This window comes from Bactrocera dorsalis, chromosome 1 (genome assembly GCF_023373825.1).
Source record: "Bactrocera dorsalis isolate Fly_Bdor chromosome 1, ASM2337382v1, whole genome shotgun sequence".
NCBI classification, from domain to species: domain Eukaryota; kingdom Metazoa; phylum Arthropoda; class Insecta; order Diptera; family Tephritidae; genus Bactrocera; species Bactrocera dorsalis.
The window spans coordinates 83,890,570-83,917,944 of NC_064303.1; the positions used below are offsets into that span (position 1 = coordinate 83,890,570).

Here is a 27,375-nt window from a genome sequence, read left to right on the forward strand (position 1 = left end):
ATGTGTATATTGGTTTACATTTATATTCACTGGACATGTCTCAGGGTGTCTCGCTGAGACTAGGTATACTGCCGGCATTAAAATCAGTGTTGCCGTTTTAGCGCATTTCGCGCTAGATAGCGCAATTCAGCAACTCTTCAGCCCTTTTTTTCTCAATACAATGCGCTAAAAAATATTTTTCGGAATCTAGTAGAAAATTGTAAAAATTATTGACGATCGTAAATTTAAGCCAATAAGCTAATTGCCAGAGCAGTAAAACGTTAGGAAAATAACGAGCTGGGAATTCCCCAAAGGATTTAGTATTCCCCGACCACATTAAAGTGTTATGTTATGACTGTCTCTGATTTTACTAACAGAGTTCAATTATAATGATACGTCATCAGTTGAAAGTTCTTAAGAAAAATTGCCACACTTTTATGTTGCCTGAACACGGTTTGAAGAAAATAACTAAAACTGTAAAAAAAAGAAACGGTATCTGGTGAAGGCACACCAACCGCACCCGAACGTAATGATGACCTGAAAGATATTCAGTTATTTAATTTAGTTGATTTTGATAAATGTAATAATGGTTAAATAAATTCACATAAAAACACATCTTCTCTTATTGCCATTAAGAATTCACAGCTAAAATTTAGCGCAATTTTGAAATGAGTTTGGTGTATTTTTTTTTTTTCTCAAACGGCAACACTGCTTAAAATTTATGTTGGTAATACTTGCTGATGCTTGGGGAATCCCCGATTCGAGTTTGTATATATGAAAAACTCCACTATTGTATTAAGCGGCCCACTCACGACAAATTTGTTTGACAAATCTGTTTGAAGACGGTTGAGCACTCACGACAAACCGATTTGACAAACTTTATTTCCATTGTGTGCTTCGCGGAGTTAACATGTCTGATAATAACGCGAATGATGTAATTGCGCTACTAGTAATACACCAGTGCATGAAGCGAAAAAAGCCAAATGCAAAAGAAAAAAAATAATGAAGAAAGAATGGATGAAAGAGTGGTTATGTGAGAGATATAAATTCAATGGAGCTGAATTTTTCCACGACTTATCTTTTTGGCATTTATTCTTATAATTTTCACTTTTGCATTGCCATAAGGTCGGTTCATTTTTAAATAATTCAATAAACTCTTCCAAAAAATGTTTGCTCACGCTTGCCATTTTTGTATCCGCTGATGTTTACTCTGCAAAAATTTCAAGCAACTGACCAAATGTTTGCAAACCACGCCACTCACGACAAACGAATCCACAAATCGGTTGTTAGTTTTTGAAATTTGTCGCAAACCTTCAATCCGTTTGACAACATGCCCACTCACGACAAAAACCACCTCAAACTCAAACAAATTTGTCGTGAGTGGGCCGCTTTACGCACGAACTCACCAAGCTGTTAGCAGTTTATTGTTGTAAGAATTGGTTGTTTGTTGCAAGTGAGGATATATTTAATTAGTTAATTGTGAAAATAGGTTGACGATGTCTACTCGGTAAGAATTTTATTCTAATATTTAAAATAATTTATACTATTACAATTATTTTAATTTTTAATCTACCCATAAAATTAATCATTTACATCGGCGGTAGGTGTCGGTAGTAAAGTTTGAAATCACAAGTTACGAAATTATTATTTAAAATAATGATTCTCATCGCGCATTTCAAAATCAATTCACTATTTTGACATTCGTAACCACCAAAACTATTTCGGTACCTATGTTCATCGTTCTTTCAAAACTTACAAAATTTGACACTTGAATTGAACTTTGAACAATCGGTGGACTTTCGTTATAAACATTTTTACGGTCGCTTTTTTGGCATTTGTTAGCAATTAAGTAGATTTTTCAATAAATAAAAACTATAGTATTATTACAAACTTTATGCGGTTTTGTTCTAGAAAGTATCAGAGTGGAAGCGAAAAACGAAAGCGAAAGGAGTGTGAAGAACAAAATAAAAAGTTACCTAAAATAAGTCAGTACTTTAATAATCAAGATAGTATACAAGAAGAATCAACGCGCGACGGAAAGACAGAAAATGATGACATAAGTGGCAATATCGCAGGGCCCGATAACAGTGAATATTTAGATTCAGAGCAACCACAACCAGGTACGAGCAAATCTTTAAATGAATCATGTTTGGCCATAGAAAAATTAAAATCTTTACCGCATGTTACTGATAAAGGTAACTTTAAAGAACTCAATGATCAAGTAAAACGGTTTGTGATCGAAAACGGACACTGTAAACCAAAAGGCCCCTTTTTAAGGGATAGTAACAATAGATCTTTCTTAGATAAATATTATTACACTGTTTCTAAATCTGGCGTAAAGTTAGAACGTACATGGCTGTCCTATTCTCTATTGCTTCAAAAAGCATATTGTGAACCAGGTTGGTTATTCGCAAATAGGGCATCTTAAAATATACAAAATATTTGGATGGAAGGCTATGATGATTGGAAACATATTGTGGAAGCCATAGAAAGACATGAGACATTGAAAGAACATTTGCATTCATGTTTTGTACATCGACAGTGGCAGTTACATGGAACACTAGATGAAGAGCAAGAGTCCATTATCAAGAGAGAAAAAGTTTTTTGGCGCCAGGTACTCACTAGATTCCTTGATGTTACTCTGACACTTTTAACCTGTAATTTAGCTTTTCGTGGCCATAAAGAAACGGTATATGGCAACGATTCTGGTCCAAAAGGAAATTTTTTGAGTATTGTTGAGTTATTAACCAAATACGATCCTATTTTACAAGAGTTACTAACAAACCTAAGTGCCAGATTATATACTTAAGTCCAAAAATACAAAATGAGCTCATTGCTGTTCTGGTTCAAAAAGTGGAAAATGCTCTGGTAAATGAAATAGTCACCGCACCGTTTTATTACATTTTGTTTGATACTACTCAAGATATTTCCGAAACATATCAATTGTGTGAACTTTACCGTTACTGTGTAATCGAGAAAGATGAAAATGGAACTCCAAAGGCGCTAGTAATTAAAGTCATTTTTAGGATTTTATGAGGTTAAGGATCAAACTGCCTTAGCAATGCCCAAGCAGATAATAAAATCCATAAATGACAAAAGTATTTCTCTGAATAAGTGCCGTGGACAAGAGTACGATGGAGCTAATACCATGAAAGGTACTTATGGCGGAGCTCAAAAACTCATAAGAAATATAGAGCCAAATGCAGTGTATGTCCATTGTGCTGCTCATAATTTAAACTTGGTAGTAAATGATGCAGTAAAAGAGGTCATAGAAATACAAACATTATTCGAAACTGTGCAACAAATTTATAATTTTTTTGGCCATAGTATTAGACGATGGAATATATTATCTAGTTTTATATCTGACAACAAAAAAGGAGAAACCGTTGTATCATCAAATTCAGTAACATTAAAAACAATGAATCCAACTAGATGGGCAGGACGCTTTGATGCCATGTTTGCTTTAAAGGTTCGATTTGTTGATGTTCAAAAAGCGCTAACAAAAAGCATTTTATCAAATTCCAAATCAGATGAGAGAAATGAAGCTATCTTGCTAAAGAAGAAGGTAGAGAACTACAATTTTATTATGTTGCTGGTTTTCCATTGCAAAGTCTTACAAACCATAGACGCGGCTTCTAAAGCACTTCAATCTAAAGCCATCGATCTTTCAAATGCTTCAAAGCGTTTGCAAGTCTGTCTAGAAGAACTTGAAAAGTATCGACATGAATTTGAAGATTTAAAAACGTAAGCAAATAGTATTGCAGTTAAATGGTCTATAACCCCTGAATTTCCTAAAACTCGTCAGAGAAAAGTGAAACGTCATTTTGATAAAATTTGTGAGGATGAACGTCTCCAAGATCCTGAAAGCTTGTTTAAAGTGAACGTATTCTATCGTGTATTAGACATCATCATTAATCAACTTAGATCGCGTTTCCTTGGAATGAATGAAATTGTTTCCAATTTTAGTGTCTTGCAGCCTGCCACTTTGCAAAACTTGAATGATACTAATTTATTGGAAAAGGCTTTAGCATTTGTCCATTTATATAAAAAAGATATATCTATGTCGTTTTCCAAAGAAATTCTCAGTTTTCGATCCTCTTTTAAACACGAAATAGAAAGGTCATCTTCTATAGGAGAACTTGTTGACTTTTAATAATAAAGGATCATTTTATATCTTCGAGCTTTCCTGAAGTGTGCACTGCATTTCTGTTATTTCTCACCATTCCTGTAACTACGGCTAGTGCCGAGCGATCATTTTCCAAACTGATAAAAACTCATTTAAGAAATTCTATGGGACAAGAAAAGTTAAGCAATTTGGCTATTCTATCCATTGAAAATTCTATGGCCCGAAATTTGAACTTTGATGATGTCATTAACACTTTTGCTGAACAGAAAGTCCGAAGAAAAGAATTTTAATAATTAAAATTGTGTACTTAAAATAAAATTGTGATTTCAGTTCAATATGTACTTTAAATTAGGTACCTTTAATTAAAAGTGAATAATTAGAAAATCAAGAAATTATAATTATAAAGTTTGTATGTACCTACTTCACGTAGTGATTTATTAGTTAGTTAACTCTTACAAATAAAAGTGTATAAATAAATATTATAAAATAAAAAATACTATTGTTGTTGGTTCAGCTTTTTTATATATTGGGGAAGTGGGAGGGCAGGGGGCCCATTCGATGAATTTGCCACGGGCCTCGAACGGTATAGTTACGCCACTGTTGACATTGCAGCGCAGGTGTTGGTTGTGAGTTAAGCGCTTTAAGTGCCAAATAAACAGAGCTGCTATCGTATGCTGAGAGTTCTCTGAGTTTTATGGTTGTTAATTTTCGCTACACGCTTGTTAAAAAGAATAAGCGTTTTATGACACTGATTGTGGAGGATGGAGTCATGTGTAGAAGTTCACGCAAGTGAGGAAAGTTCTCTGATCGCCATTCACTTGGGAGTGGCCAGAAACGATTCTTTTACATATGACTCAAGCAGCTCACGACTTCCGGTCTTTGACCAAGTATCCTCTGGGTAGCCTAAGAACATCCGTTTGAAGGCGAGCTAAAGTGAGAAGGCGAAAAATCCCCTGCATAGGGTTGTGCGCTGGGTTTGGGACCCGCCACGTAAAAAACACCCCCCAATGAAAAGAAAAAAACAGCTTCGGACGAGAGACCCCCCTTTTGATGACGACCACGGCAAACGAAATAAGGACTATGATTTGAGGGCATGCACCTGGAATGTCCGGTCCCTTAATTGGGAAGGTGCCGCTGCCCAGCTGGTAGATGTCCTCGTAAAGATAAAGGCTGACATCACCGCCGTCCAAGAAATGCGATGGACGGGACAAGGACAGAGACGAGTAGGTCCTTGTGACATTTACTACAGTGGCCATATAAAGGAGCGCAAGTTTGGTGTTGGATTCGTGGTGGGAGAGAGACTCCGTCGCCGAGTACTATCATTCACTCCGGAGAATGAACGTCTAGCCACAATCCGCATCAAAGCGAGGTTCTTCAACATATCGCTGATTTGCGCCCACGCCCCGACGGAAGAGAAGGACGATGTGACCAAAGATGCTTTTTATGAGTGCTTGGAGCGCACTTATGAGAGATGCCCCCGCCACGATGTTAAAATCGTGCTTGGCGCCTTCAACGCCAGGGTGGGCAAAGAAGGTATCTTTGGCACTACGGTCGGTAAATTCAGCCTCCACGAGGAAACATCCCCAAATGGGTTGAGGCTGATCGACTTCGCCGGGGCCCGAAATATGGTTATCTGTAGTACTAGATTCCAGCATAAGAAGATTCATCAAGCTACCTGGCTGTCTCCGGATCGAAAAACCACCAACCAGATCGATCACGTTGTGATAGACGGAAGACACGTCTCCAGTGTTTTAGATGTGCATGCGCTTCGAGGTCCTAACATCGACTCGGACCACTATATTGTTGCAGCCAAAATTCGCACCCGCCTCTGTGCAGCAAAAAACGCACGCCAACAAACACAAGGAAGGTTCGACGTCGATAAGCTGCAATCACAACAGACAGCCGAAAGATTTTCTACTCGGCTTGCACTCCTGCTCTCTGAGAGCACTCGTCAACAACTCGGTATAAGGGAACTGTGGGACGGCATTTCAAACTCCTTACGTACAGCTGCAATCGAAACCATTGGTTTTCGGAAAGTGCAAAAGAACAGCTGGTACGACGAGGAGTGCCGTGTCGCAGCGGAAAGAAAACAGGCTGCCTACCTCGCAACGTTACGATCGACCACAACACGTGCGGGATGGGATAGATACCGAGAGTTGAAGAGGGAAGCGAGACGCATTTGCAGACAGAAGAAGAAAGAGGCCGAAATGCGTGAGTACAAACAGCTTGATAAGCTGGCCGACAGGGGTAATGCTCGAAAATTCTATGAAAAAATGCGGCGGCTTACAGAAGGTTTCAAGACCGGAGCATACTCTTGTAGAACCCCCAAGGGTGATCTAGTTACCGATGCCCAGAGCATACTTAGATTATGGAGGGAACACTTCTCCAGCCTGCTGAATGGCAGTGAACGCATAACACCAGGAGAAGGCGAACCCGATACCCCAATCGATGACGATGGAGCAGACGTTCCATTACCCGGCCATGAAGAAGTTCGAATAGCAATTGCCCGCCTGAAGAACAACAAGGCGGCAGGGGCCGACGGATTGCCGGCCGAGCTATTCAAACACGGCGGCGAAGAGCTGATAAGGAGCATGCATCAGCTTCTTTGTAAAATATGGTCGGACGAAAGCATGCCCAACGATTGGAATCTAAGTGTGCTCTGCCCAATCCATAAAAAAGGAGACCCCACAATCTGCGCCAACTACCGTGGGATTAGCCTCCTCAACATCGCATATAAGGTTCTATCGAGCGTATTGTGTGAAAGATTAAAGCCCACCGTCAACAAACTGATTGGACCTTATCAGTGTGGCTTCAGACCTGGTAAATCAACAACCGACCAGATATTCACCATGCGCCAAATCTTGGAAAAGACTCGTGAAAGGAGAATCGACACTCACCACCTATTCGTCGATTTCAAAGCGGCTTTCGACAGCACGAAAAGGAGCTGCCTTTATGCCGCGATGTCTGAATTTGGTATCCCCGCAAAACTAATACGGCTATGTAAGCTGACGTTGAGCAACACCAAAAGCTCCGTCAGAATCGGGAAGGACCTCTCCGAACCGTTCGATACCAAACGAGGTTTCAGACAAGGCGACTCCCTATCGTGCGACTTCTTCAATCTGCTGCTGGAGAAAATTATTCGAGCTGCAGAACTGAATCGAGCAGGTACAATCTTTTATAAGAGTGTACAGCTGCTGGCGTATGCCGATGATATTGATATCATCGGTCTTAACACCCGCGCCGTTAGTTCTGCTTTCTCCAGACTGAACAAGGAAGCAACGCAAATGGGTCTGGCAGTGAACGAGGGCAAGACGAAATATCTCCTGTCATCAAACAAACAGTCGTCGCACTCGCGACTTGGCCCCCACGTCACTGTTGACAGTCATAACTTTGAAGTTGTAGATAATTTCGTCTATTTAGGAACCAGCGTTGACACCACCAACAATGTCAGCCTTGAAATCCAACGCAGGATTACTCTTGCCAACAGGTGCTACTTCGGACTGAGTAGGCAATTGAAAAGTAAAGTCCTCTCTCGACGAACAAAAACCAAACTCTATAAGACGCTCATAATTCCCGTCCTGCTATATGGTGCAGAGGCTTGGACGATGACAACAACCGATGAGTCGACGTTGCGAGTTTTCGAGAGAAAAGTTCTGCGAAAGATTTATGGTCCTTTGCGCGTTGGCCACGGCGAATATCGCATTCGATGGAACGATGAGCTGTACGAGATATACGACGACATTGACATAGTTCAGCGAATTAAAAGACAGCGGCTACGCTGGCTAGGTCATGTTGTCCGGATGGATGAAAACACTCCAGCTCTGAAAGTATTCGACGCAGTACCCGCCGCGGGAAGCAGAGGAAGAGGAAGACCTCCACTCCGTTGGAAGGACCAAGTGGAGAAGGACCTGGCCTCGCTTGGAATATCCAATTGGCGCCACGTAGCGAAGAGAAGAAACGACTGGCGCGCTGTTGTTGACTTGGCTATAATCGCGTAAGCGGTGTCTACGCCAGTAAAGAAGAAGAAGAAGATGTATTTTTTGAATTGAAAATTAAATGTGGCTCTTCACCAAAAAATTGTACAAACGTAGTCAAGTCGCAGTTTTCAAGATGATAAACTACTGAATGGAAAATGTTACATGTACTTTGAAAATCTATAAGAGTTGCATTATTTTCAGCTCAGAATTGTAGACTATTATATTGCGTGATTATGGCACTGAAAGTTAGTTTAGTTTACAAGCGTTGAGATGCCGGCCTTGGTTAGGTAGCTATTCACAAGAAAGGCGGTGAGAGCCGGGGCGTTGTCGTGGTGCAACTTTCCAATCGCCTGCGATGTCTTATCGGACTCGATTGACCCTTCGTTTGAGTCTCTTGAGAACTTCCACGTAAAACTTGGCGTTGACGGTTTGTCTAGGAGGAACAAATTCATGGTGGACGATGCCTTTGATGTCAAAGAAGACAATGAGCATCGTTTTCACTTTAGATTTGCTCATTCATCAGCGACCTCTTCTCGGCCGGTGTCATCGAAATACATCACTTCAAATAAACATCTGGGTAAGCCTGCTTGTTCATATCAAACGCCTCTGTAGCAGATTTTTATTGCGTACCTCTGCTCTAGCGAACTTTGTATTTTCGGCTTTTACCACTCACAGAAACACGTCGCGCGAAAATGTTTGTCCTGACTCTCCATGTGCACGGAGACAACTGACCCGCCGCTCGTTCTTTTGCTAGGAACGCCATCTACCGAATTCAGTCCTATTGCTTTCCGAACAAACCCTGCATTCCTCGCACCCAATTAACGTTAGAAACTCATTTTGATACACTGTACCGTGTCAAATTGCTTGGTTCCATATTTATTAATATGGCGATAAGGCTTATTCTTGATAGAAAGCTTTCGGCCAAATATTGAAGAGAGTAAGGAAGGCATCGGTAGCTATATATTATAGGAGCTGTAGGGATGTAGATAGAATTATTCGTCTGATGAACTACTCTAAAAAGCCTACATTCGCTAAGAATGTTCAAGCACGAGTTCAAAGAGGGGCACCCTTTGGGGAGTTGGCATTAGCGGCTGTATTCGTTAGGTCTAAGTGGAATACAGAAAATTTATCTTGGCACAGTTCATTTTGCCACAATCTTGTCAATGTTCAGTACATTATCTAATAACATATGCAGGTTTAGGGTAAAAATCTTCGGAAGCTAGTTTTCAAAGTTATGTAGACGAAGGTAAGTTGGAAATATCCAAGCACTTTCTCCTCACTTGTTCACAAATTTATGATAGGCTCAAAGCGTTTTGTCGATTTGTGAGAGTCTTATGATCAATTTATTTAGGAGTTTTTAGGTAACCCAAAGGATCGGTGTTCTGAGCCGTCCAAGTGAGATCCCTGTTAAGATCTATTTCTCAACATAAACTAACCTAACCTAACTATTATCTTATAATTGATTAGAGGCAACCATTAACTTGATTCACTGGTCTCCATCATAATAACTTTTAGTATATGTTCTATTCATTAAGGCATTTTGCTTAATATAACGGGTGGGCCATATAAAATTTTAAATTTAAAAGTCAATAAAAAAATGATTTGATATTTCTCAAAGGTATAACATTTAATTAAAAGGTTGCTTTATGAAATTTAGTTGTGGAAAACATTTTCGGACAAATGACCACCACGGCTGAGTTTACAGTAGCTGATCCGATCCACCCAATTTTGGAGTACTTTCTTGATGGTTTCAGGCCTTATGGCAGCTACAGCAGCTTGAATCTCGTACTTTAGATCTTGAATTGTTTCTAGATGGTTGGCGTAACATTTATCTTTAACAGCTCCCCACAGAAAATAGTTCAACGGAGTTAAATCGCAGCTTCTGGGAGGCCAATTCACATTACCTCTTTTGCTGATTATGCCAATTTTGAACATAGGGCGTAAAAGATTGAGTGAAGCGTTTTGTGTATGGCACGCAGCGCCATCCTGCTGGAACCAAATGTTGTCCAAGTCTTCCTCTTCAATTTGTTTGAAGAAAAATTCGGTTAACATTGCGCGATATCGCTCGCCATTGATGGTTACGGCGGTTCCTTCTTCATTTTCGAAGAAAAATGAGCCGATGATTCCACCAGACCAAAATCCGCACCATACAGTGATTCGTGCTGGGTGCATTGGCATCTCGACGATTACGTGCGGGTTTTCCGTGCCCCAAATGCGACAATTCTGCTTTTTAACGTAACCATCGAGGTGAAAATGAGTCTCGTACGAAAAGATGATTTTTCGGTAAAATTGACCATCCTCGGTTTTTTTTTTTTCAAGTTTTCAATATTTCCCAGTTTTCTCCTAGTGAATAACGACCCATTTCGTAAATTTTAGACTTTTTACTGAATATCTGTCACTTTCCGAATAGTATTTAACGTTTCCAATGTCGAAATATAGATAATTCAAATGTAAAACATTAGATGGCCCACCCTGTATAATACATGTGTATATCAGTTTTCGGCACTTATTCGTAATACGTCTACAAGTTTAACCTTCCTAAGATATCTAAACGATGAGGATAGAGTGGGTGCTCCACTGGCCGACCATGAAGAATTTCGAATAGGAATTATCCGTCTGAAGAACAACAAAGCGGTGGGCCGATGGGTCGCCGGCGAGCTATTCAAATACCACGGCGAAGATCTGATTAGGAGCATGCATAAGCTTCTTTGTAGAATATGGTCGGATGAAAGCATGCCCAACGATTGGACTTTAAGTGTGCTCTGCTTAACCCACGAAAAGGGAAACTCCAAAATCTGCCTTTATGTCGTGATGCCTGAATTTGGTATCCCCCCAAAACTAATACGTCGAAAATCGACGAAATATTTCCTGTCATCATACAAACAGTCGTCGCACTCGCGATGTGACTCCCATGCCACTGTTGACAGTCATAACTTCAAAGTCGTAGACAATTTCGTCTATCTTAAAACCAGTAGCAACAACAACGTCATCCTCGAAATGCAACGCAGAATATCTCTTCGGACTGAGTAGGCAATTGAGAAGTAAAGTCCTCTCTCGACGAATAAAGACCAAACTCTACGAGTCACTCATCATCCCGGCCATGCTATACGGTACAGAGGCATGCACGATGACAACATCTGATGAGTAGGTGTCACGAGTTTTCAAGAGAAAGGTTCTGTGGAAGATTCATGATCCTTTGCGCATTGGCCACGGCGAATATTGCTTTCTATGGGACGATGAGATGTACAAGATATATGACGATATTGGCACAGTTCAGCGGTTACACTCCAGCTCTAAGAGTGGGAAGTAGGGGAAGTAGGAAGGTAGGGGGAAGTAGGGGAAGAGGAAGACCTCCACTCCTTTGGAAAGACTAGGTGGAGAAAGATGTGGCCTCGCTTGGAATCTCCAATTAGCGCCACCTTGCGAAGAGAAGAAAGGACCGGTGCGCTGTTGTTAACTCGGCTATAACTGCGTAAGCGGTGTCTACTCCAAGTATACTAAATATACAAATATACCTAATGTACATGTATATTTCAATTTATACAATGTAATGTCAATCATTACTAATTAAATTGTATCTTTATATGTATTATACAGTTATTCTGTCATATCGCATTTATCCAACTGAAGATTGGTTCAACATCCAATCAGCGCCGTAGGTAAAAAACCATGGTCATGGATGATTGAAGTGAATTGTTGGAGTAAAAAATGCAAACCTTTGTTGCATAGCATCGGGTCCTATGCGAACTGTAGGTGCGGAAATAATTGTTCTTAATCTCTCTTTCTCTCAACTTCACTGCACCCATCTTAACTAAATAAATTATTACGTCAATGGAATTTGCTTTAAATTCCTTCATGCTGAAGACGCTAGTAAAGTTGCAGTTGAATTTAATGTCATTTCTTCTAATCCTATTTGTGTCAATTGTCCGCTTTTTGCAATATCCGAAGACACTCCCGCTTGTTCTACGTGTTAGTGCGCTTTCAATGGGCGTGCAAATTTTCTATTGCGTGTCAATACGCAATAAAAAGCATCATCAGGTTGTCATTTGCCACGCAATGCAATGTGCAGCCGAAAGAAGTGCTCATATTTTGCAAAACACGAATATTTCTTTAAAAAACAAATCAGCAAGATGAACGAGAACGAATAAAATGCAGAGTATAACAACTTCATTGCCAAGGAATGAACTGCCTTGGAATCCACCCGCACATTCTTTTGCGCTCTGAACGAGTGCAAGCGGTTCCTTACAACTCAGCAATGTCAGCCATTCTTAGTTTGCATGTGTGTGTAAGTGTACTATGGTATATCTATACTCGTATATAAATAAATATGTGTATATGGGAAAACATTGCTTGGTGGGAATGGGAAAAAGCGCTGGCATCGAAAAAGCAGCATTTTCTCACAAAGCCAGACGCGGCAACATGAGCAACCAGTCGGCAGGAGCAGCAGTTGCAGCCACAGCAAAAAGCACAAAACCGGCATGAAAAGGCGAAATCGGCACATTAATACTTTTTTATATCTTTCTATATTACTTTTGTATTACGAGCAACAGGAGCATTGCCTCGCTGCACTTTTTCAGAGCTCAGGCTCTTCGTAGGAAGGATGTGAGCTTGCAATAAATTTAAGCGAAAGTAAACAACAGTTTTTGTTTATCTTCATATTTTACTTACTTTACAAATATTGTGCGGAAATGAACTAGGAGAAAAGTTTATTTGTGTACTGCTAGTATTTACTTCTATGCATAGCTTGTCTTTCCCCATGTCTGCATTCTTTTAGTTATGGGTTTTTTTGTTTAGCAAATTTGCTAGTTTTTCTACTTCAATTACTCGCAACAACAGCTTTAAATGTATTTGTAATTGTACGTTGGTTTTGCTATGCTGTTTTTGCTATAAATATTTATGAATGTTGCACTGCAATTGGCACACAATCATAATAAAGTGTTGACACTGGTTGCAGCGGCGAGTAATCACTCTTTTTGCTTAGCTTAGCCTCGCTGGGGATGTGATTTTGTGAAAACGCAATTTTCTCTTAAAATTAAATTTTTGCAATGTCCTCACCAGAGATGCGAATTTTTCTATTAAACAATTTTGGTTTAAAAATTTGATTTGAAATTTGAGTTTAAATTTTAATTGCGTCCTTAGCATAAAAAAATTCCGGTTCGTCGGATCGGTAATTGGAAGTACACAAACAAATATTCAAATGTTAATTCAATCCTTTTTTATTTATTATTAATGATTGTCTTTGATTGATTTATTCTATGCAGTGTTATACAATAAAACGGGGTTTTCAATAAGAGTGCTATAATTTTTTTTAGATTATGCATGGAATTTGACTTTGCATGGCCACCACGGGCACGCTTGCAGAAGTCCGGACGTTGATCCCAATTTTCGACGGTTTTCAAGCATAAATCGGTCGATACCACTGCAATCCTACTTTCGACATTGGCACGATGTTTATCAATCGTCGCTGGCTTCTTGGCATGGACCACAGACTTCACGCAGTCCCACAGGAAAAAGTTTAACGGTGTCAAATCACACAACCGAAGCGACCAATTGACTGGCCACTTGGTGAGTTAACATGCTCACCGAACTTGATTTTCAATAAATCGACTGTGATATTCACGGTGTAGCTTGTTTCGCCGTCCTGTTGGAACCACACATTATCCAGGTCCACTTCATCCATTTCGGTCCAACAGGATTTGGTTATCATTGAGCGGTAGCGAATCCCATTCACATTACCGTGCCGGTCTTGATCATCACGAACGAAGTACAGCCCAATGACACCGTACCGTACCGAAACGTAATTTTTTCGTGATTTAGTGGTGACTCATGAAGTACGTGTGGTTTGCTGCCTGACTAATAACGTATATTTTGCTTATTGACGAAACTATTCACCCAGAAATTAATCGCATCGCTAAAGCTTAAGTTTCGATGAAAATCCGGGGAATTTTCAAGTTGTTGCTCAGCCCAATTCACGAAATAAGGACAGTTCTGACTTCATCTTGTGTCAATTTGGTCTTGTAAAGATGACGTCACAGAGATGCCTAAAGCTTGAGAAGGACGAGTGAGAGACTGATTTCGCTCTTCCTTAATTGATGCGCTAGCGGCAGCTATATTCTCGACACTACGGGCACTTCTTTGCCTCACTGGCACGGGAACATTTTATACAGTGAATGTACTATAGATTCAAATTGTTTCATAAGAGGCTCAATTGTTGATCTGACAGAACGATTATGACGACCATAAATTATACGTAGCGCTCCTAAAGTTGAGGCAACTGATTCCAAATTTCAATAGTACATTTTAATAATTTCGATTCGCTGTTGGACCGTACATCTTTCCAAGAGGAAATGGCAAATCTTACTGTAGAATATTAGAAGAGCTCGAAAAAATGGCTTCGCACATATGTACATAGGAGCATTTGGTCTCAAAAGCCTGACAAAATTATTTAAAGCGATTTTATGAATGAAAATTAATAAAAATGCATGATTGAATATAATAATGCAATACACTCAAATAAAACAAGTGAGGAAGGGCTAAGTTCGGGTGTAACCGAGCATTTTATATTGAATATATTTGAGTACAGGGTAGTATCGAGCAGATTTTATCTATTTTTGCTTATCTCACATACTACTAATATGCCACATACTCAAAAAATGTTCCCTAGGTTTCATTAAGATACCTTACATACAACCACCAATCATATGGAGCAAGGTCGAGTGGATGTTCGAAAATCTTAGTAATAGTTATATGGGGGAGGGTCAAGTTTTCACCCAGTTGTATATATTTTAGCCGCAAAAATACACTGTTATGAATAAAACATTTTCTGAAATTTTTATTCAGATGACTCAAGTATTGACGGACGTATCCAGCATAAAATGACCTAGACGTTCGAAAATCTTTATATTACGTTTATAGGGACTCAGAAAAGACCCGATTTAACCCATTTTTGATACAAAGAAATTCTTTTCTCCGGAAAGGATTCTGTTTGAATTTAAATTTCATATCTCACACATCGAACGATATTTTCGGCCAACTATTGGTACCGGGGTTCACATATTCGGTACCTAGGGGCTTTAACAGTTTTGGTTGGATTTGAATAATTTTTGGTCAAAAGATGGCATACTTAATGGAGATTATTACCTCAAAATTTTATTCCGTTATGTTAATGTTTTCTGTATTTACGTTCTGGAAAATGAAGGAATCAATTGGAATTTTAAATTGAGTTATATGGGAAGTAGGCGTGATTGTAGTCTGCTCATTTTCACACTGTGACATAAGAATATTAAAAGAATATGACATACTAAATTTAGTCGGAATTGGTTGGACGGGTTCCGAAATATGGGATTTCATCAAAAAGTGGGCGGTGCCACGCCCATTGTCCAATTTTAACACCGGTTCCGATAGAGTTTCCTTATACCAATTACTAATAATTTTATACAAGTGACCAACCTAATTCAACAAGCTTTTTTTAAGCGGGGGAAAGATGGGGAAAATGTTAAAGTTTATATGATAAGTAGAAACCCTGAACCCTGAGAATTAATTTGTAACTCAGCCTCACCCGACACTATAACAAAAACACTAATTTCTAAAAATAAAAAAAATATTTTTTCGTTTTTTTGATATTATTTTCCTGAAAAAAAAAAAACAAAATAATACATTAACTAAATTGATATTTCTATTATTAAAATTAAATACATACCATGTTGTCCAGAATCCATAACAACTATTTTCCAGAATGCACTTCACGCAACACAAAACACCAGTTGCCATTTCGAGAGATAGTACCGAGAATAAGGACTTGCGTACTGAACGAAGTCTAGCTTCCGACTACTTGTGTGGCAATATTGTGGGCTGAAGGTCAATAATTTAATCGGTTTATTGTACTAAGGTTACTTATTTTTACATGTAATTTCTTTTACAAGAGAGTGGAAGAGAGCAAAGAAATATGAATCAAAGACAGCTATTTTTAATTTATAACTATTGAAGAAAAGTGGATTACTACTCCCACAGTTTAACAATGGCTCAAGAGCAACTTCAGGAAACAATGAATACTCAATTCAATTACCCACACACAATTAAATCCATTGTTTGTATTTAGTATGGAAATCAATAACGGCACTTACATTTGTTTGACGTGAGTATTTTCACACAGCATAGTTCCTTAATGTGAAAAAATTTGGGGCCATGAAAAAAGTGCCGCCTGTACATCGATCAAACCGCTTTACGCTGACAAGTTTTAAGTTAGCAAAAACTTTTGATTGGATTTCTTTTGAACCTCGAAATAAAGTGTTCGCACAGATTGACGTTACATTTTCAGAATCACGAAAAAACGAAGTTTACCTCGCAACTCGCTCTGAAGTATATATGTAGAAATATAAATCTCATACCGATTGGTAAATATATCTGTAATCTGTTATTGACGTTTTGCGGTTTCATTGGCAATAAAGGTAAATTAAAAATTCTGCCGCACATAAAAAGCTATGAATTTATTATATAAACCGGAAATGTGTCACAACACAAATGTGGAAAGTGGGAAAACACGATTTAACCTACACTTAGCAACATAATTGAGTAGACAGTGAGAGATAAATATTTTAAAAATTTCTATTTCGCAATTCAGTACTTAATTCGTTGAGTAGATAACAGCAAAGAGCCTGAGGGCTGAGGCACAATATTCTATCAATCTGATTTCTAGAACACAGAGCCCGTCGATTTATAAATGAATTTTCCAAAAATAACTATTAGTTCAGATAACTTGATTAGCGTATGAGTGAATGAGTTTACATATAACGTTAATTGAAAATCGCTACAATGAGAAGCTAATTTGGTAGCCAAAATTTTATTAGACCGCTCTATAATGGCAAATCCTGGTCTTCAGAATGTATCTCGAGCATTTTATGACAAAAAAGTACTCGACATTGTATTTTAAATTTCTCGGCTAAATGATATTTCAAAAAGTTTGTCCTTAATTACCATGCCAAATATGAGCGCGATCTGTCAAAAGCCTTTAAAGACGGTCGAGAGATCGTTGAATGACCTTCGACCTCTTCAAGTGATGAAAATATTAAAAAGTTAAAGATATGGTAGTTGAAAATCAAGTCAACAATCATCAGGATGAAAGGGAAGAAACGAGCCGAAGAAAAACAACCATATTAAAGCCGCTCAAAACTCAAGGTGATGCATCAATATTCGGGTTTGGTGCATAATGAGCTTATTCCGGAAGGGCAGTCGGTCAATAAAGAGTTCTGTTTTGGTCGGCATTTGTTTGAGAAAATCTGTGGAAAACTGCCAGAATTGTAGAAGAACAATTCATGTATTACACGATGCACGGCTACATCGAGCCACGATTGTGACCGAACTTATATTAAATAACCGAAATATTGTATATATTAAAGTCAAAAAACGCAATTGAATACCATCGATCAACCACCGCATGCAACAGATTTGGCTCCGTGTGATTTTTTCTTGATCCCAAAACGTAAATTGCCACTCTGTGGAACTCGTTTTCAGTGGATAGAAGAGATAAAACAAAATTCGCTGCAGGATAAAGTCCATCCCAAAAAGTGCTTATGAAAATCTAATATCTAAATATGTTTCGAGGATTGATAAAATCGTTGGCATAAGTGTATTACATATGGTTGGGATTACTTTGAAGGGGACAAAATAAATAGGTGAGTGGTAAAATATATATTCAATAGCTGGTAGTCATCAGGTGATACTCCTACTTTGTTTGAAAGATTAAACTCTTTCATCGAGAACTCCTTTGATTGGTATTTTTGTCATACAAATTTGAAGAACTCGGTCAACTTCTTCTCTCAAATGACGCGTATGGATTTTATTAAAAATTTACTGCTATATACAGCTAATACCATCTGATACCATTATTGAAGGCGTCAAATCGTAAGGTTTCGATATCGACAAACCATATTAAATATTAAAAATATCTTTAACAAGTAAGGAAGGGCTAAGTTCGGGTGTCACCGAACATTTTATACTCTCGCATGATAAAGTGATAATCGAGATTTCATCATCCGTCATTTACATATTTTTTTATTTTGCTGTAAAATTAATTAGAATTAAATTCTGAGAGATTTACCGATATTTTCGGTGGAAAATTAGGTTAGGTTAGGTTGGGCACTGAGTTCTTCGTGTTCGATATCAGGGACCTTGAAAAGTTATATACCGATCACGACAATTTTTCCACAAGGGATACCTCAGCTCAAATACCATATTTTTGTAAAGTTTTATTCCGCTATCATCATTTGTTCCTAATGTACATATATATTATACAGAAAAGGCATCAGATGGAATTCAAAATAGCGTTATATTGGAAGAAGGCGTGGTTGTGAACCGATTTCGCCCATATTTTGTACATGTCATCAGGGTGTTAAGGAAATATTATATACTGAAATCGGCCGAGTAGTTCCTGAGATATGGTTTTTGGTCCATAAGTGGGCGACGCCACGCCCATTTTCAATTTTTAAAAATAGGCTCGGTGCAGCTTCCTTCTGCCATTTCTTCCGTAAAATTTTGTGTTTCTGACTTTTTTTGTTAGTCGGTTTAACGCACTTTTAGTGATTTTCAACATAACCTTGTATGGGAGGTGGGCGTGGTTATTATCCGATTTCTTCCATTTTTAAACTGTATATGGAAATGCCTGAAGGAAACGATTCTGTAGAGTTTCGTTGACATAGCTATAGTAGTTTTTGAGATATATACAAAAAAACTTTAGTAGGGGGCGGGGCCACGCCCACTTTCCAAAAAATTACGACCAAACATGCCCCTCTTCAATGCGATCCTTTGTGCCAAATTTCACTTTAATATCTTTATTTATGGCTTAGTTATGACACTTTATAGGTTTTCGGTTTCCGCCATTTTGTGGGCGTGGCAGTGGGCCGATTTTGCCCATCTTCGAACTTGACCTTCTTATGGAGCCAAGAAATACATGTACCAAGTTTCATCATGGTAGCTCAATTTTTACTCAAGTTACAGCTTGCACGGACGGACGGACGGACAGACGGACGGACGGACAGACGGACGGACAGACAGACATCCGGATTTCAACTCTACTCGTCAGCCTGATCACTTTGGTATATACAACCCTATATCTAACTCTTTTAGTTTTAGGACTTACAAACAACCGTTATGTGAACAAAACTATAATACTCTCTTTAGCAACTTTGTTGCGAGAGTATAAAAATATATTAATTTGTCGAAAATATTTTTCTTCTTGTTGTTTTATATTTGCATGCGGAGTTTATGCTGAGTGTACTGATGCGTGGTTATTGCACGGGTATAATTGATTGCATTTATAATCACAGGTGCGCCGACAAGAGAGCAATTGTAACTGCATTTGTTGCATTTCCTGCGTGTTAAAGGATTTGCAATATGCAACATACGGGTTTATCACGTCACTGCTGTTGTTGCTCTGTTTTTTTGGTTTACAACAATTTTAAATGCACACTTTTTTGTATTCACTAAAGTGGCTGCTTATCCTTTACATCCTGATTCAAATTGTAATTTTTTTATTAAACATTATATTCATATTAATCCAAAAACTAATAGAGAGGTTGGTTCAATATTAATAAATTCTTGGCGTTTATTAATGCAAAAGTTTTAAAGCTCTAATTTTATATAGCAAACAAGCAATTTTTTGGTTTTTATTGATTGGCAGAGTCATGGATGACTCAGATAACTGTTTCTTTTGAAGAAATCTAATTTTGTACTATTTTCTCAGCACTACAGGTTCTATCTCTCACATAACGCGATGAGTGTTGCTTTGCTACTAGCCAGCACTAACCAATTTCTTATTAGTTCATATACTCTACGAGTACAAATAGTAGTCTAATAGAGTGAAATCACTTACACAAAGTAACTAATTTCCTGGTATGATTTGACGTATTAAAGTTTATAATTTCGACAACCTGTTAGATCTATCTAGCACTTCGATGATTGATATTGACGTGTGAAGCTAAGAACTTATAAACTATTTACCAATGGAGCTCACCCCAGAATCTTTTATTTTCAGTTAGAAAAATAATACGAATAAAAATGTAAACTGTGACCATTTCTGTATTCAAAGTAGCTTAAGAAGTCTTCGCGGTTCCAAATGCAGAAATTCCGGTCTTTATGTATACGCTAAGTCCAAAATGTTTCTATTAATTGAAGATGATTTGCCCAGTAAAAGTGTGAATTTGTTTATGAAAATATGAATTTTGAACATTTTTATTTCATCATTTTATCTTTAATAAGAAACTTACTTAGTTAATTTATTAGTCGGATCATAAGATAACTTAATCTTGTATTTTGTTCCTTAACTTCGAAAATGTGTCTCCGTCAATACTTTCATCCGAAGAATAGTTTTAGTAAACATTGGAATAATCTCATGAAAGGTAGATGTATATTATATGTATGTACCAACTACATTAGTAATAAGTAAACAAGACACAATCTAAATCATCTAAAATAATTAGAGTTTAATTTTATAAAAATAATAGCTTACCCCGCAGGCGTTGCTTGCGTGAAATGATGTGTTTGAAATGAAAAACACAATTAGTCGGGTTCCATTACACAGTTTCGGCGCATAAAGATTGCGAAACATAATAATGACAGATTCAACTCTGAGACGCAAATGATGCGGCAGCATACTAAGCCTCTCCAAAGAATGTAGAAATTTTACTGGATAATTCACGGCTACGTCTTCATTGTCAAGACAATCCGAATTTGCGCATTTCCAATTGTTAGTGAATACGATGTAAAATGTCTTCGGCAATGTAATTTTTGTTCGTATCCCATAACTGACGCAGATTTGAAGGCTGATATGTTGAAAGGATCATCGCGAAAAGTGTGCGAGCTTCAGTGGCAGTAGCTATCGCATCGTCCATCGTTTGATTCCAGTGATTATCATGTTTCAGCAATTGTAATTGCTGGCGTGCTTCTCAAAAGGGTTGCACACATTACCGTACCATTCACAGAACACAATGACTCAAATGAAGTTGAACCGCGTACATCAATAGCATCCTTATGCATTAGTTGAGAACACACCTGGATGTCCATCTACTGGTTGGCTTTGTTTTCTGTGTAAACATTTCTTCGACGATGCATCCCATGTAAAATATCGAGGCATTTCCGAAAAGAGTAATTTTCTCGCAAACGGATCCCTGACTCAAGTCGAGAAAATACTCATCAATGCCAATTTTGTTGTTGACGGTGTTTCCGTTGGCTGTACTGAATTCTCTGGGTTGAAATACACACTTTGGCCTTCTCCAAATGAACTGCGAGATGCACAACAGTCGGAAAATGTTCATGAATTGAAAAAGTAAATATCTTACAAACCGCTGCATTGCAGTACACGTATCGACCCATTTGATATTTGCTGATCTCATCTCATTCCAAGCCTTTCTTCTTTCTTTGGTGACGTACTTGCAAACGTATTTTATCGATTTCCCCAAACTGCAATACTCAACATTGATTGATATAAAGTGGGTTTGTGGTGTCCGCAGGGTCCATGAACCATATTGGTTTTCATCACTTTGTATAATACTGGATCTTTCTCTGCATTAGGAATTTCCGCGAAAATGATGTCATCAATTTGCTATGGTGTAACAACCATCCACCATCCAAAGAAGAATATGTGCGTGTGGCAAACCTCTCTTTTGCCACTCAACAGAGTACATATAGTATCTAACAGCACCATAATTATTTTTTTCAGATTATCTCTTTCAAATGTTGGCCGTGGCTACGTCTCAGTCGGTACATTCGTTGAGCGCAATTTTCGATGACTCGTTCGAGCATTTCGACTGGTAACTGGAAAATGACAGGCATGATGTTTTGCTCAAAGGGCTGAACCGAAGAGGGACGTGAAATTATCTGCTCACCGAAGTCTTCTCTCAATCCATTTATTGATGCGATGTGTGGAAAGTGGCGCCGTTTTGTTGAAACGAAACTTCGCCGAGATCACGAGCTTCAGTTTCAGGCATAAAGTATTCGGATACCATGGCGCGATAACGTTCGCCATTCCACCGACCCACAAACCACACCAAATCGATATTTTTACTGGATGATATAGCAGATTTTGAATCTCTGCAGGTTGTTCCTCGCCCCAATTCCGGCAATTTTGGTTGTTACATACCCGTTGAGCCAGAAATGGGACTCATCTTTAAACAAAAATTGGCTCGAAAACATTGGATTTTCTTGGAACTTTTCGAGAACCCGTAGAGCCAAGCGATGTTGCCTAAGAAGATCGAGGGGTTTCAGTTCTTGCACAAGCTGGATTTTGTACGATTTCAATTTAAGATCTCGACGTAAAATGCACCAAGTCGTCTTATACGTCAGTCCGAGTTGCTGCGAACAACGCCGAATCGTCTCTCTACGGTCTTTGTGTACAGTTTCAGCCATGGCTGCTATATTTTCTTCATTGCGTGCTAGACGTGATCTATTCGGTCGATTATAATCCAAGAATGAATGCTGCGTCTCAAGATGGGTGATGGTGTTGCGAATACTACGCTCAGTAGACCGATTATGTTGACCATAAGTTGAGCGAGGTGCGCCAAATACATTTTTTTAGAGAACGTAAATTACCGTTATAAAGTAGAACGATTTGTAAGCGTTGTTCAGTCGTAAGTTTCTCCATAATAAAATGCCAAACAATACTGAACAAAAAAAAAACATGACAGTGACTTACGCGTGATCTGTAAAACAAAAGGCTGTTGAAAAAAGTACCTCTACTTGGATCACCCTTACTCTGTACAGAACTTCTTCTGGAAGTAAAATTTTAATATTGCTTTTCCATGTTGTAGATAAACGAATGAGAAGAAAACATATGTATGTATATGAGTATCACATCAAGAAAAACCAGGCATTCTACAAAATCGGAACTAAACTATATGCATTGAAAGCGGAGAACACCAAACATAAGCGAGCTTCCAAATTGTATTTAATCATTCAATATTCGATTTGCGCTTTTTCGTAGCTACAAATTTTGCCATTGCTTTTCGGCATCAAATAACAATTTAATCAAAATATGGCAAACAACCACAGCACAATTTTACTCACATACAGCGATGAATACATAAATACATGCCTTTTAACTAATATACATACATACCTTTATGTCTGTGCAATGGTCCACACTATTTTGTAAGTTTTCTATATTTATTTTTTTACAATGTGCTAGTCTGCCTAATCAATAATGAAAATTTTATTCAATTAAACAGCTGAAAAGCAAGTTAAAGAAAAAATATGCCGACAAAGCCAATGCTTGAGAGAACACTCAAACTTGGTTGATAGTGCGACAAACATAATGGCAACAACAATAATAAAGCTAACAAGTAGTTGCATATTTCGTTGGCGTGAAAAATGATAAATGCACCACAATGGAGCATAACGGTTCAACCGACAACTGCAATACAATGCCGCTTTTTCGCTTTACCAACAACACTGCGATTATATGTGTACTTACATACATAGCAGAGCTTTTTGCTGAGCCTACTTCTGGCAAATAGTTATATAAGTCCCTTTTACAACCTCGGTACGAGTAAGCACACGCACACTCCAGCATAAATTCACATGTATTTGCGTCTGCTCTCATCCCGCTTTTTAGGCCGTGTTACTCATACGCTCCGGCGTACTGCACAAAACAACACACCGACTTGTATAAATTCACTATGTCGGCTGCGTTTTTGTATTTGTTGAGAAAAACAACAACACACATACACACACACAAATTTCATTAGCGACAGTCTGCTGTTGACAGCAACAACAACAAAAAATGCGACCACAGTTGCATAAACATTGCCTTAACCCGCTGCTCTTAACACAAATAAATACACATAAACATATATTGATATGTATATATGTATGTATGTATGTACATAAATATATAAGATTTCGTACATCTGTATGTAGATGAGTAGGCGCAGTCTACAATTCAGTAAAGTTAAAAATACTTGAATTTTCTCCTCTTCTCATAGTGTGGCAAGTATGGCTGAGTGTGTGTGCGTGTGTGTGCATGTCACTGTCATTCAAATTTATTTAAATGCACTTAGGCAACAAATGTTGGCAACATAAGCCAAATTACGACGCGGCTGTGCTGTGAAAGGCCTGCCCAAGTAGTTGGGGCAAGGCGGGCCGCAAGCCACAGTCGACAGGTCAACAAAGTCACTTGGTCCAGCTGCTAAATGCGGTACGTCAGCCGTATGTACGAGTGTGTAAGCTTATTTAAAATTTCACAGACATACAAATACACTGCGCTTTTATGGGAAATAACCACAATAACAACAGCAAGGGCCGCAACAGCGTTCTAGAAAAGGCGCATTGTTGCTCTATTGAATTGATATTGCCCTGACCTCGTTTTCCATCATTTCACAAATATGCGAGCGTAAAGACCTATAAATAAGTAAACGATACGGATCAATGCAAAATGTATTAAGCATTTTTTAATCACAATGGCACTGCCGTTGCAATGCGCCGCATTGAATGAGGTAAGGGGTCAATATAAGCTATGGCTATTCCACTTTTGTATATAAATATGTTGCACGCACACACTTACACTGTAAATGCATATATATTTATTTGCGCAGATTGCGGCTTAATGCGAGATAATTCTACCGTTTAAATTAGGTCAGCATTTTGCTGCAGCAATTTTTCCATAACTTAAGTTAATACAATCGTCATTCGCATTACAACTTGCATTCACTAAAGGAAAAGTAGAAAAGGACGAAGGAAAAAATGTCCTCTAGCTCATGTTTTGGCGAAGGTAGAAGGTCTAAATTTCTAAGAAGTTTCTTGGGGCGGAATTTTGAAGTGGAAAAGGAATGATGATGAAGGACTACTTCCTGTTAGCTTAAAAAGAACTGTATGTCGTAGCAAATTAATATTCACATTGAGTTTGATACTTGCGCCATTGAACAATTAAGCAACCTATTGCGACCGCTTAAAAAATTGAGTTTTGTGATTTAAAACATAACTACAGATTTTTTTTTTTTAGATTTTTTAGCATTTTTTATGGATACATATATGAACCAATATACCGAAAATATTAATAAAACAAGTAAGGAAGGGCTAAGTTCGGGTGTCACCGAACATTTTATACTCTCGCATGATAAAGTGATAATCGAGATTTCATTATCCGTCATTTACATATTTTTTTATTTTGCTGTAAAATTAATTAGAATTAAATTCTGAGAGATTTACCGATATTTTCGATGAAAAATTAGGTTACGTTAGGTTAGGCACTGAGTTCTTCGTGTTCGATATAAGGGACCTTGAAAAGTTATAGTCCGATCACGACAATTTTTCCACAAGGGATACCTCAGCTCAAATACCGTATTTTTGTAAAGTTTTATTCCGCTATCATCATTTGTTCCTAATGTGTATATTATATAGGGAAGGCATCAGATGGAATTCAAAATAGCGTTATATTGGAAGAAGGCGTGGTTGTGAACCGATTTCACCCATATTTCGTACATGTCATCAGGGTGTTAAGAAATATTATAAACCGAATTTCATTGAAATCGGTCGAGTAGTTCCTGAGATATGGTTTTTGGTCCATAAGTGGGCGACGCCACGCCCATTTTCAATTTTTAAAAAAAGTCTGGATGCAGCTTCTTTCTGTCATTTCTTTCGTAAAATTTTGTGTTTCTGACGTTTTTTGTTAGTCGCTTAACGCACTTTTAGTGATTTTCAACACAACTTTTGTATGGGAGGTGGGCGTGGTTATTATCCGATTTCTTCCATTTTTGAACTGTATATGGAAATGCCTGAAGGAAACTGCTCTATAGAGTTTGGTTAAGATAGCTATAGTAGTTTCCGAGATTTGTACAAAAAACTTAGTAGGGGGCGGGGCCACGCCCACTTTTCCAAAAAAATTACTTCCAAATATGCTCCTCCCTAATGCGATCCTTTGTGCCAAATTTCACTTTAATATCTTTATTTATGGCTTAGTTAAGACACTTTATAGGTTTTCGGTTTCCGCCATTTTGTGGGCGTGGCAGTGGACCGATTTTGCCCATCTTCGAACTTGACCTTCTTATGGAGCCAAGAAATACGTGTACCAAGTTTCATCATGATATCTCAATTTTTACTCAAGTTACAGCTTGCACAGACGGACGGACAGACGGACGGACGGACAGACAGACATCCGGATTTCAACTCTACTCGTCACCCTGATCACTTTGGTATATATAACCCTATATCTGACTCTTTTAGTTTTAGGACTTACAAACAACCGTTATGTGAACAAAACTATAATACTCTCTTTAGCAACTTTGTTGCGAGAGTATAAAAAGGTATTTTCTTATCGTTTTTGTTCATAATTAATCAGAAAATCATTTTTTAGGACAAAGAACGAAAATTTTTTTGTAGGGTCGTGTACTCTGTACATATATATGGGTACTTGGCGAGTCCAATGGCGACTATATTGTTTCTGAGTAGTCCATGCGAATTGTTTAAAAAAATATATATTTTTCCTTGAGTAAAACAGGACATTTTTACTGACTGTTTGGTGGTCAGCACCAGAAATTCTTTTTGAAGTTAATTTTTGAAATCACAATTTAAGTGATAAGAATGTAGAAAAGTCCTGCAGGAATGGCAGGAAGGAATGAGTTAGCCGTGGATCAAGTCGACAATGGAGAATTAAACTCGTGTCTTTATGGTATAATCCATCATTCTCTTAAGCTAAAGAAATTTGCTTTACCACGATGTCTCCACGGGTCGCCTACGCCCATTTGCAACAACGTAATTTTGCTCAGTATTCCTTCAAGCAACACACAAAACGTTGCACACACGCTACTGTAAGGCTGATGGTCCAGCGATTTGTTTGGCCCATGACTCAAAGTGAGAGTAAGTTATTTGCCAAGAATTGCATTAGGAATCAATGAAATAAAATCATCCAACACAACATGAGTGTACTGCCAACAGCTTCCCAGTCAACGATTTGGGCACGTGCGCATCGACATAGTGGGCCTGTTACAACAATTGAAAGATTCACCCGAAGGCCAGAGGTTTTATCAATACTAAAAATAGCGGCACCAGTAGTTTTTAAGGCCTTGCTAAGTGCCTGGATTGCGCGTTCGGCATTCTCATCGACATAGCCGTCAATTTGAGAGGGCGTTGTTCCAGAAATTGTTCCAATATATCGGTGTTTCACATTTACGAATAACAGCGCAATGCAACGGCCTAACTGCGCGTTGACACTGCACATTAAAATCTTCGATTCTGTGTCACAATGCAGACAAGTGGACGGCCTATCTACCAATTATTTCATTCGGGTTAAATGCAATCTTTAAGGAGGAC

General features: G+C 38.3%; 1 protein-coding gene across 1 annotated transcript; it reads left to right on the plus strand.

The window, feature by feature from the left end:
• Window positions 1-1,363: 1,363 nt before the first annotated feature.
• LOC125778068 (uncharacterized) lies at window positions 1,364-2,407 on the plus strand. The gene is made up of 2 exons (XM_049454298.1): window positions 1,364-1,486; window positions 1,891-2,407. Exons 1-2 carry the CDS (start codon window positions 1,476-1,478, stop codon window positions 2,405-2,407), a joined length of 528 nt encoding a protein of 175 aa, XP_049310255.1. The 5' UTR covers window positions 1,364-1,475.
• The last annotated feature ends 24,968 nt before the right edge of the window (window positions 2,408-27,375 follow it).